The 13331-nt window shown below is 28.6% G+C and overlaps 1 protein-coding gene across 1 annotated transcript; it reads left to right on the top strand.

The window, feature by feature from the left end:
• Window positions 1-6653: 6653 nt before the first annotated feature.
• Window positions 6654-10975, top strand: LOC114189246. Its single transcript, XM_028077968.1, has 10 exons — window positions 6654-6870; window positions 7255-7480; window positions 7760-7885; window positions 7966-8121; window positions 8785-8911; window positions 9080-9121; window positions 9537-9734; window positions 9814-9856; window positions 10084-10161; window positions 10577-10975. Exons 1-10 carry the CDS (start codon window positions 6794-6796, stop codon window positions 10641-10643), a joined length of 1140 nt encoding a protein of 379 aa, XP_027933769.1. The 5' UTR covers window positions 6654-6793; the 3' UTR covers window positions 10644-10975.
• The last annotated feature ends 2356 nt before the right edge of the window (window positions 10976-13331 follow it).

Below are 13331 nucleotides of genomic sequence, written 5' to 3'. Positions count from 1 at the left end.
ATATCTTTTATAATAAAAAATTACAAAATAGTAGTCTTCATAATATTTTTTTATGAATACTTGTTACATATTTTCTAACATTTTTGTAACGAAATTTAAATAGCCATTGAATTTATAATTATTATTTATATAGTAGTTTATTGTAAAAAAAATTGCAATTAATAAATCATCCATGCACTGAGGTAAATATCTCATAAATGAAATATTTTGTTTATGAAGATAAACTTATTGTCTTATATGTTTATATGTAAATAAATAAAAATATTATAAAATTTATCCCGGATATTACTGGCAACAAGACCAATAGTAAAGTAATAAGTAGAAATATAAACATAACACGGTTATTTTAGATATAACAAATTTACAAAATCTTGAGAATAAGTATAAAGTTTTTTTAAAACTGTCGATAAAGTTTAATAGTGTTTTTTTTAATTATTCTCAGTCAGTTTTAGTATACACTGAAGCCTAACGAATTATTTGAAATCATATTCTTTTATTTTTAATGGACTTGAATTTTACATTTTATTGTGAAACTTTAAACTCAATTTTACTCCAACAATACCATATTAACTTTCTAGTTTTTTAATTTGATATAACATCTAAAAGTTTTAAATTTTGAGTTTAGTAAATGGAGATATAAAAAAAATAAAAAAAATATTTTATCCTCTTCTCGTATATAATACTATTTAATTTTACCTTTATCACATGTATATCTCACACCGAATTGAACAAAATAACGATTGAAGTTTTTTTAAAAATTTTACATATAAAAATATAATTAATTTCATTATCTCTCCAGAGTTCGTCTTTTTGGTTGGAATGAGTTGGTGTCATTTTTTGTTTTCTTCACTCCATAACATTATTCATATTGGATCTTTGTACCTTTTAATCCTGTATAAGTTATTATAGACAATAAACCCCTTATCATTAATCGAGATGACAATTCGAAAAGATAAAGTGAGTTGATTCACAGACTTGCATAAAAAAATGTGAAACAGGTTGAGATGTTGTTGGTCTGCACAGGCCTGTCTGTATAGATCTGCAGCCTATGCATACTATAGATAGAGGTGGAGCGAAGTGAGTTGGCACACTTACAAAATTAAATATTTTCATTTTTTAGTTATCACATCATTCATCATGTTATTTCTATACGTTCATTTTATTATTATTATTATTATTATTATTATTATTATTATTATTATGTTTATGTATAACTATTGTATATAAGATAATGATTTTAGTATTTTAATATAAAATATCTTTCTATGCATCTTTAGGTACTTATCTTGTAAGGTGACATGTTATTGATGTACTTTAGCTACAATATTTATTGTTATTGTTTATTGTCTTTGATTAGGTAAGTTAATTAGAATTATTTCGATAGAAAAATAATATCAATTATTATGAAAAAATTAAAATGTTTTTATTTTGGTCATCATACAAAATTTTATTTTACTCACCACAAATACGGTCAGTCTGCAAACTCACATATCCAATAAATAGCAGGTCAGAAAAATAAATTTAATATTAAATTGCGGAACGAATCAACTCAAATTGTATTTGTGAACAAAAAAACACAAAAGGCCGAAATGGACCGAAGTTTCATGCTTTATCATCCTGATCTTTAATATTCTTTATTTGTGTTAAGAATGTGTGATTAATTCCAAATGAATGAACTTGATTTGACGAGAAAAATACTCAAAGGTATATGTGGTCTTTCTACTAAACCGTCTTAGATGAGAAAAATGCACAAATGTATAAGTATCATCTCTCTCCACTTTTGAAAATTTTTTTAAGAATAAAATTACATATATATTGTTGAATGTATTATTTATGTACATGCAAATATTATTTTTATGAATGGGTATTGTTTGAGAAGTGGCATGATGTTAACAGGATAAATTTATTACATTTTAAATTTTAATTGTGGTGATGGGAATAAGACCTAGAAAATAATTATAATCGTTGGTTGATTTGAGTGGAGGCTTCCTCACGTAGAGTTTTCACCATACTCAACCTCTTAGTTGCTTTTGCCATAAACAAAAGTGATTAGTGACCAAAAAGAAAGAGAGAAACCCTAAATGCATGTTTGAGTGGACATGATATCATACCATCCACAGTGGAGGTGGCTTGGTCTCAAAGAAAAGGACAGAGTTGGTATTTAGGAATTTGCAAAGACCAAAATCTTAAGAAGTTTAAGATTAATATGTTTGGCGCAGAACATAGTGTCCAAGACGGTTGGTTTCGGTTTCTTAATGGGAAAGCGAGAAACCGTTTGGACCCACTTCTCATCAAATCACACAATCAACTTCACGCACAACTTTTCTTTCCAAACCAATCAAATCCTTCTCTTTAGGGTTTTTATTTTGAGGTCTAATCCAACATATCCCCTTTTGCTTAACTTTTTGTGTTTTAAAAAGCACTTATTTGTATCTGCATAACAGACACTGTTCTGTTTTTTTTTTCTTTTTTAAATTTACATCCATCCTCTTTCTCGGAATTTGTTATATATAGGTTTCATCATGTTTTTGGTAATCCCTTCAGAATTTTTTTTTTGTTGTTGTTTACAATCAATGAATCAAACAAAAATTAGATGCATCCAAGTCTGAATTCATTTTTGTAAAACTCATTTATAACTAATCCCGTCTGAATTATCACCTTTTTGACAATTTTTCTTAAATTTGATAATTTCTTTAATACGATTAAACGTTTTAAGTTTAGTGATATTTTGCACAGACTAAAATTTTATTATGAAAACAATTTTCAAAATCAGAATACATTTTTTTATTAAAGATTCAATGTATTTATTTAATGTATTTAAAATTAAATTATTTACCATACCTATTAATTCACGGTTTAAATAATTCATATGTAATTAATTAAGCAAATGATTGAATATAAATTTTGAAATGTTAAATTACTTCAACAAAGTATTACCGCGTCATTTTTCTCTTCATAACACATAATTATCTTCCGTATAGTAATTAATCTCAGTGTTTTTTTTTTTAATATCACGTGAATAGGAGAATTAGTCCACCTTTGATTTAATTCTAAAAAATTATACTCATTCAAACGACACAATAATAATTAAATATATTATTTTAGAATGTTTGCAGTGTAACACTCTCTTTATTTTGAAGAAATTTACTCAAATCCTTTGAGTAATATAACACATCTTACAAGTTTCACTTAAACCATTCAAATTTCATACTTAGAGAGTTTAACAAATTGTTCTAAGGAACTTCTCATGAGTATGAGAATAGACAGATATGTCATCGATAAAGACAATAACAATCTTGTTTAATAGTAAACATATTATATATTAGTCTTATACAAATCCTTAGATTTTATTATAATAGAATAGTGATATTCAAATCTCGTATTTGTCTTAAAAAACAAAAAGTTTCACATAACTAATATATTGTGTCATATCGCATGTGACTAAAAAGGTTAGATATAAATCCTAATAATTTATTTATAAAAATTTCACCTTGTATTTTTCACGTCTAATATTCATTTATCTAACACAAATCACAAAACATAATAACCCTATTTTGTGATGTAAGCATTGAGTCAAATCTTACTGAACATTAAACTCCAAACGATGGTGGTGACCAAATATTATTTGAATTTAACAAAGAAAATAGGTGACAATATACTTATATAATTGTTTTAGTAGTTAAATTTTTTATTGTCATATTTATATTTTTATTCAGAGGAACTTTCTATTAACGTGGGATGCAATGAGTAATTATGGAGGTGGAGCGAGCAATAATCCAAGAGATACTACAAGAAGCCCATTAAATAAATAATCAAATAAATAAGCCCATTCACAGGCAAAAGCAACAATAACATAAAAGAAAAAAAAAACATTAGTCAAATCAGGCCTCAATTAAATGAAGACATCTAGTAATCACTTACTTTAGGAACTCACATTACTTCAGTTCTAGACCTATAACCAAACCCTTTGCTATGGTGTTTGAAGGTTTAAAACAGTTATGGTTAGAGATGGCAAATAAACCCGTGTCCGTGGGTATCACCCGAACCCGTCCCCGTTTTGACGGAGAATCCCCGCTTTGACTGGGTATGGGTATGGGTATGGGTAATACCCGAAATTTTCAACTGGGGATGGGGATGGGGATGGGGATATATATATACCCGCCCAAATACCCGTCCCCGCTTAAATTACTAAACTATTTATAATTTATTAAATAATCTAAACAATATATATAAATAAATAATATATTTACACATAAAATATAATATAATATAATATAATATAATATAATATAGTATATATACATATAAATAAAATATACTTTTATATATATATATATATATATATATATATACACATATACATGTAATGTAATATAATATAATATAATATACATATAATATATATACATAATAATATAATATAATATATATAATATATATGTATAAAACAAATTAATCATTTAACTAGTGAGATCTTTTATAAACAAATTTATAACATTACAAATTTATAAAAATTTAAAAGAAATATATATATATATATATATATATATATATATATATATATATATATATATAAAAGCATAAAATATCTACGCATATACATATAATATATATACATAATAATATAATATATATTATTATATTTATATTATTATATAATATAATATAATATATACTTAAAATAAATATATATCTATAAATATATATATATATATAAATATATATATATATATATATATATAAACATAAGATATCCACACATATAATATATATACATAGTAATAATAATATAATATATAATAAAATATAATATATATAAATAATTATATATATATATATAAACATAAGATATCCACACATATAATATATATATACATAATAATATAATATATAACATAATATAATATAATATAATATATATATATATATATATATATATATAAAACATATTTCTCATTCTCTTTGTTTTTTGTTATATAACATATTGGCAATTGCTTCAGTTTTTGATCCAAGGTACAAGATGGACATGTTAGAATATTATTTTTATAAATTGTATGGTAATGATTTTGATCTGAAACTTAGTAGGATTCGTCAAATGTGCTATGATTTGGTTTTGGAATATCAATCAAAAAAGAATGAAACTTCTTCTTATAGAGCTACATCATTGGAGTTGGGAAAGGATGTTGATAATGATGCGAATGAATTTTTAGAGTTTATGGCAAAAAAGAAAAATTCTAGAACTACAGTTATGAAAACAGAGTTGGATTATTACTTGGAAGAAAATAATTTGCCGGTTACACAAGAATTTGATATTCTATCATGGTGGAAAACAAATGGGTTAAAGTTTCCAACCCTTCAAGCAATTGCAAGGGATGTTTTAGCTATTCCAATAACAACTGTAGTTTCTGAATCTGCTTTTAGTACTGGTGGTCAGATATTAACTTCTCACCGTAGTCGACTTCATCATATTACTATAGAGGCTTTGATGTGTACAAGAAGTTGGATATGGAACTCAAACCATCTAGGTAAGTTACTCAAATTTATTAATATTTTTTGTTAGTATTTTTTGTGAATTCTCATCTAATATTCTACATTTGGTGTTTGTAGGTGTTAAAAAATTAAAAGGAAAAGATGTTCTCATGAGTGAAAATGAATCTGATGAAGAAGGTACATTATATTCTAGTAATTAAAATTTTCAATTTCAATTATTATATCATATCTAATTTTTCATTTTTTTTCTATGTGTAGGTGGATCGAATGCAAATGAAACCACTGATCATTTGTAAAATTAATAAATATTTTGGTTATTATAAAATTTTAGTAATGTGTAATTTTTTAGCTTTTATATAATTATTTGAATTTTATTTAGTTGTTATTTGATACTTTAATTTGAGATTTATACTATTATAATATTTTTCTTAATATTTGACATCATGAAAATCAAAAAGAGTATGTTATTTTAATATTGAATATTTTGATAGTATCATGATTCCGTTTGTGTGATTTTTAAATTTTTTTTATAAAAAATATTTAATTGATATATGGAACAATAAAAAAATGGGTATGGGTATGGGTATAAGAAAATACCCGTTATCCGGTGGGGATGGGGATGGGTCAAAAGTTGTATACCCGTTGGGTTTGGGGATGAGGATGGGGATGAATTTTTATTATGGGGATGAGAATGGGATCATGATACCCGTACCCGCCCCACCCCGTTGCCATCCCTAGTTATGGTCAGTTATTGTATTTACCATGCAGTAGACCTTTTTTTTTTTTTAAATTGAAGTGAACAAAGTTATTATTTTTTACTGTACACGACATTTAAAGTTTATTTATTCTTTTATTACATAAAATCTGTTTATTTTCTCATTTTTTTAAAATAACAATAAACAAATTGACCATATAACCTTGAAAAAAGATTTATTAATCAAAGTAATTTGTCAAACATAACTGTAAATATTAACAACCGTATTTAATTATTTTTTGTTCCATATTTAATAAAAAAGGTTAATGCAACTTATTCTTTAAATAAAATATTAAAAAATTGTTATCTTTTTTATTTTGTTATGGATACATATTGTCTATGGCTTGGACCAACACAGTTGAGATTCTGAAAATGCATGAAATTATTATTGGGAAATTTATGTTATTTTAATTAATTAGTTAATTGTTAAGGATCTAAAATGAATAGAGAGAGACAAGGAGAGGTTTAGTTTAGGGAGGGGAAAAACATTGTCTTGTGCCTATGTGCAGAAGCTCAAGGCATTGAACTCACTCTCCTTGGGCAGCATCAATGGCGGCAGAATCATCTCGCAGAAACCCCAAACGTCCATTTGTGGAAGAAGATGACGAATTAAGCAAAAAACCACCGTAATTTCTTTTCCTTTATTCTCGCAAGCAAACCCTAATTCCGTTAATTATTATTGAGATGATTGCAGCAATAGGTAGACTTGATTATCGAGATTAGGTTATTATACCTTGAGTTCTGTGTTATTTTGATTTGGGGATTACTGTCATGTTGGTCACCCCCTGCCTAGTTCAAATATCGGGCATTTTTTGAAGAGAGTTTAAATTAAATTCATTGTGCTTGCATATGAATACCGTGTATTAAGTTTCCGTTTTCTGTTCATTCACCCCATTCGTGGTAATATGTTGTGTGTGTATATGAGTCCCCTTGTTGGGGCTTTAACTTTTGAGGCTGTATTGATTGGCTTGTGGAACTGAATTTTGAGATGTTTCATTGAATTTATACAGAGCAAAAAAGGTTAGGTTTCCAAAGGGCAAGAAAGTGAAGCCAGGAGATGAAGTTGTCGACAAAGGAAATGTCGAGGAGGGTGAAGTTGACTTAATGAATCCCCAAGTAGCTGCCAAAGCTGCCAAAGAGCGGGCAAATCAAAGAAATCAATTTACTGCTGAACTCTTTAGTGAGGACACTGGAGGTATCGGAATAGACTTATCAGTTGGTGAAGTGACATATGAGGTTTGTTTTGAAGTTTTCCTTAAGTTTTCAACCTGGACGAACTTTTTTATCTAAATTAAATCTTTACTCTTTCTATCAAGTGCTTTCTCATGGACACCAGCAGAGTAAATATTTTGCTTGTAAAGCTTATTTCATGTGGGCTTCTGTTCAAATGTATTATTGTAGTGTGATTTATTCCTAAATTGACATCATTTTTTGTAGTAAAGTTTATTGGTGTAATGAGGTGTTACTGGATACGTAAAAGATAGGCAGGCAGTGATGTGTGATGTCTTGTGGCAGGATAACGAGAATTTTGTTGACGATGGGATTCAAATCGAGCCTTTCAACCTAGATAAAGAAAGGGAAGAAGGTTATTTTGATGCAGCAGGAAATTTTGTTGAATATGTAAGAGAGAATGAGATTAAGGTGAGGGATTTATGTTGTTTTCTTTCTTTATTTGTGATTATTTCATTTGAATTCTGTTAATAAGTTCAGGATCCTTGCAGGATGCGTGGCTTGATAATATTGAAGTTGATCCAAAATATTCTGCATTAAAATCTGTACCAACTAATGATGTGGATGAGGGCCCGGCCGACCTTTCTTCTAAAGATATTGGCATCATGAAGAGGCGGATTGCAAATGTTCTTGAACCTGGGGAAACGGTATGCGTATATTTTATCATTCTTAATTTTCTGATTTTTGATTCCTTTGTTCTACTGAAGTATCATTGTTAAATACAATATTTATTTTCCAATTCACTCCAGAGTAGTTGTAGATCATCCATTTGTTTAGGCATTCATTGGTTTTTTATATGGCCAGGTAGTTCTGAAATTTCTTTCTAAGGGAGTTCATATCCTCAAAAAGTATTATCCAGTTAAAAATATTTTACTCTCAAATCTGAACGTGTAAGGAATATGTAATTTTGACAGTGTGTTTTTCAACTTGGAACAAATAAATACAGAAAATAAGAGAACCGGAATCTGCTGCTGACTCCATAGTTGCCCAAATTTATTTTTAACTCGAGTTGATTCTGGCAACCCTAAACCGTTATCAGAGAAAGCCTGTTAATTGCCAATTTTCCAAAATAAAGGATTACTGGTGTTCATAAAGATAAAAAGTAAGAAAAATGTTTTAGCTTATATTTGGCTTGTATCTAACTGCAATTATTAATTTTATATCATGTTCAATTACGTGGTCTCTTTATATCTTTGAAACAGTAAATCTTTATACTTGGCTGGGCTGGAATTATATATCATATATCTACTTTTTTAAGTGATGTTTGAGGTTCATTAGTTGGGCAGTATTAACAGATATTCTTCGAATAGGTTTTGCAAGCCTTGAGAAGGTTAAAAGGTAGCAGTGACAGAAAGGCAAAAATGTCTGCTGAGACTAAGGTTGTATTTGACCAGCTAACTGAGGATGCTATGAAGCTGATGGAGAATGGTGAATACAGTTGAGTTAATCTCTCTGGGCTTTGTAGATATTATGCATTGTGTAAACATGTAATCATTTAGATAGCCTGATGAGACTCTATGTCATGCAACTTGTTTTAATACATTGTTTCTTTAGTTGCTACGTCTAGATTATGCTTAACTTTGGTTCCTTGACCTTATTTCACAGATGTTTATCATGAAAAGCGAGAGGTTTTTGATCGTGAAGCGGGTTAGTGTTATACACTATGCTTTATTCTATTTATATTATGTTTTATTGTTTCATTAAGTTTACATTGTTAACAACATGATGTGATATGCTGTTTGATTTTCTAACTTAATTGATTTAATTACTTGGTTTTACTATTATAATACTTTCTAATTTATGTCGTTATTATGGTCATGATGCAAGATAGAACTTACTGTTCTATTATCAATATCACACATGGTGTTTGTCAATTCTTAGAGTTTGGAGAAACTATCTTTGGATTTTGGGGCAGGTTATTTAATCGTCAATTTTTCCTGGGCTATTCTTTCTTCTTTCTATGATGTTGTCGATATTTAGGTTTATGAGAAGGAGTGAAGTGTGCCTGTTTCCTGGTATTAACTGCTTAATTCTTATGCCTTCTACATTCTCTCTTTTTCAGAAGGATATGAGAAGTTAGTGCGGGCAAAAGAAGGCACGTCAAATCAACATTTGGCTAGTGTAGAAGCCTCTGGCAATGGTGAAGGTGATTATGATATGTTTGCTGACGAGGATGAACCTGATACCAGTAAGCCATCTACAGATGAAAATAATGCAGTTAGTCAGTCTTCATCGGATGCCATAAATTCTGGCATTGAGGGTAAATTGGCCTCTGAAGTTTTTGTTACTGATTTTTATCCGATAAGTATTTACTTAACATTGTTCTACTTTTCTTTCAGGTGGAGCATTGCAAAATGATTATGTGTTTGATGAATCTTCTGGGTATGGCTCTTCTCTTCCATGTACATTTTGGGAAATAGTCTGATAGATATATGACAGTATTCATCTTTGTTGTGATTTCAAAAACCAAAAAAAAAAAAAATTATGGTATTAAGAAGGTAGCAAAAGTTGAGGGTTTGTTTGTACCCATTTCTTCTTTCTTCCAATGAATTCCGTTACCAAAAAGTGCTGTTATAAGCTTGTTCTGACATCAATATTTGATGGTCCAGGTACTATTACAGCAGCAGTTTGGGCTATTATTATGATCCAAATACTGGGCTTTATTGCTCTGCAGCATCAGGACAATGGTACAGCATATTCCTTTATCATCTTATCGTGTGGTTTGTTAATTTTTATGCTGACATCTTTTAGCCTCTGTTTATCAATAAGTGTTGCCAAACATGGATGTGGTTTTGGGCGTGTCTTCTTTAGCTGTTTGTTTAAATTTATTCTTGATTTATGATATTTTTTGTTGAAACTATATCAAGAGATGTGATTAGTACATTTCTATAATTAGCACCTTGTTTGGTCGAGAGGAGGGAAATAATATATGTTTGGTGGGAGAGGCAAAAGAGAAGAAATAGTTTAAAAAATGAACTTATTTTACTATTTCTTATTTACTTCTACTCATCTCTCATCTCTCATCCCATCTCCTATCTATTGTGGGAGATGCAAATCATGTTTCTAGCTGACTGGGATTGTTCCTTTTTTATTTAAATTCAGGTACTCATTTAATGAGGAGACTGGCACCTATGAAGAAGTTGACGAGGCCGCATCCAACGTGAACTGAGGGACTTGTCTCAAGGAACAATAGGCTAGTTATAGCATAGCCACAATCATTGTCTGCGAGTGGCTCATGTACAGACCGAAACACTCTTGAACTTTTTGTACGTTATGAGGGACTGCTACCACTGCTCAGAGTTGTGCTTTTATCTCTTATAAGGTTGTTGTTTTATATTAACTAAACTTTTTGCTTAAAAATCACTTAGAATGATCCCTTGAAGTTAGAAGCAATACAAATTATACAATGTTTACCCATATCAATTTGTGAGACATGTTCACTTATGCCCTCAAATTGCAAATCACTTTGCTTGTGCAATTAGATAATTATTATTCTTTACATCATTTTCTTGAAGAGGGCGTCAAATTAGCCATTTGCCAATGCGATCTGTAAGTACTGGCCATTCTTTATTTGTGAAATATTAGTTTTACAACACCAGTGGTGTTCTGCAATGTTATGTTGCACTTTTTGTATTCTGTTGATTGTATTTATCCTTTTCTGCTGTCAATCTGTTTGAAACTAAATATTATGTTGCTTCAGTTTTATTCATTTAACAAAATATCATTCATGGTTCCGCTATTATATTTTACAACTAAAATATAAACGTAATTCTCGATCTATCAATTATTACGAGCATGAACCAACCAATTAAGTCATCGTGCCGAAACAATTTCACTATAATGATTACAGAAAACATTCAATAAGTTTGTATACTGTTTAAATTTATATTTGAAAAGAAAAAATTTTCAGATTAATAATTGTGACTTTATTTTTAGAAAAGATCATGTAAAGTCATGTGACAATTATTTTCAATTTGTTTACATGTACAATTATTTTCAATTTGTTCATATGTGATTGTTGATTGATTATTATACAAGATGTGACGAAGGCTTAAGAATACATCTTTACTTAATTTAACTGATCTGATGATAATTATGGAGAATCTTTTAATTCATTTATATGAATAACATAAAATAACAAATTTCAAATTTCTTCTGTAATATATATTTTTGTAATATGACTCATAAAACTTTATAAATTCATATCCTACGTCAAACTTCCAAGATGAAAATGCGAATTTAACCGAAAACTAAGAACTGGTTTCTCAAGCCTTATCCCAGTGATGGATATCCATTAAATATGTAAGACGTTCATTTTTTTTTCTCTAAAAGACAACAATTTTTTGTTTCATTTTTATAATATATATCTCCAATGCTGTGATAAGATAATTCGAATTTTGTCGATCTTACGAAGCCCATGCCCATTATCATCTGGCGCACAGTTAGTTTCGTTGCTTCTGTCGCATTCTCTGTAACGCTTTAAGACGGCGAAATCCGGAAAATCTGCTCCTTCTTAATGTCATAATATTACAGCTTATATATTAAGTAATCTTTCAAGCATTTTCTTATTACACTTCTATTTGAAAAGAAAAAATCAGATGAAATATAATATAGTAATAATTTTCTTAGACTAGAATGGGATAAAACCAAATAAATAACTTCATTTATTCTATTAAGATGAAATTATAATTATTCATTCACATTTTTCACATTAGGTCGTTACATATTTGACATTTGAAATAGTAACCATTGAAAAATCAAGTTCCTCACTTTTGCCTCTTGTTTTTATTAATTCAAATTAATATATTAAATATCTTATAATTTTTAAAATCTCGTGGATTTCACATGTGTGAATACTAGGAATTAAACAAAGTAGACTCCCAAATCTAACTCAACTTTGAGTCAAATGTGATAGGAACTAATTTTTCTTATTATAGTAATACCTATAGTTTGAGTCCATGATACGCCAATAATTTATGTGCACTCTTATTTAAAAATACTTTCAAAAGTCAAAGTTAAGTTTTAAATCAAATATATTTCAACTCTAATAAAAGTTAGCTATGTCTAAATTTAGAATCGTCAAAACGGGTAACTTAGCCTGATCTACCTCGATTCACCACGGATTGATGATTTAGTGAGCCAACCCAACTCGATTCATTTTTTAACGAGTCAAAAAAATTCGAATTCGGTCCGGCTCACCACGGGTTGACGGGTTAAACGGGTTGGATCACGGGTTCACTTAATTAAAAAAAAGTTAAATATGTTTTTGGTCCCTCAAGTTTTAATGAATTTTAGAATTAATCCCTCTTCGAAACTTGATATCAATTTAGTCCTTCATCTTTAGAAATGTGTGGATTTAGTCCTTATTATCAATTTTTATTAAGTTTATTTGATGTTTCAAGGGCATTTCATGATAATATTTGAATTGTTTACCCCGTTTGACACACTTTCGCTTCAATGTTAACTTAAATATTATCATAAAATGCATTTACAATGTCAAATAAACTTAACATAATTTGGTATGAAGGACTACATCCACATATTTCTAAAGATGAATGACTAAATTGATATCAAGTTTCGAAGAGGGACTAATTCCAAAATTCACTACAACTTGAGGGACCAAAAACATATTTAATCCTTAAAAAAATACAATTTTTTTATTTTTTTTCAATCAAAACTAAATTATGATTCTAATTAAAATTTAAATAAACTTTAATACAATCCAAATACAAACCAAAATAAATAAATACAAATTATTTATGTGTTGACAAAAACAAATCTAACATGACCCAAATGTAAAACTCAACTTAATTAAAAATAAACACTTGTGTGACCTTTTTATTTGCGGGTTGGTGAG

The sequence above is a fragment of the Vigna unguiculata genome, chromosome 6 (genome assembly GCF_004118075.2).
Source record: "Vigna unguiculata cultivar IT97K-499-35 chromosome 6, ASM411807v1, whole genome shotgun sequence".
Taxonomy (NCBI): Eukaryota; Viridiplantae; Streptophyta; class Magnoliopsida; order Fabales; family Fabaceae; genus Vigna; species Vigna unguiculata.
This window is presented reverse-complemented; position numbering and strand designations above follow the sequence as displayed.

Coding starts and splice junctions, on each gene's coding strand:
- LOC114189246 (XM_028077968.1), top strand. CDS start 6,794: ATGGCGGCAGAATCATCTCGCAGAAACCCCAAACGTCCATTTGTGGAA. Junction 8,122..8,784: donor TTCTTGAACCTGGGGAAACG/GTATGCGTATAT, acceptor TTCTTCGAATAG/GTTTTGCAAGCCTTGAGAAG. Junction 9,122..9,536: donor GGTTTTTGATCGTGAAGCGG/GTTAGTGTTATA, acceptor TCTCTTTTTCAG/AAGGATATGAGAAGTTAGTG.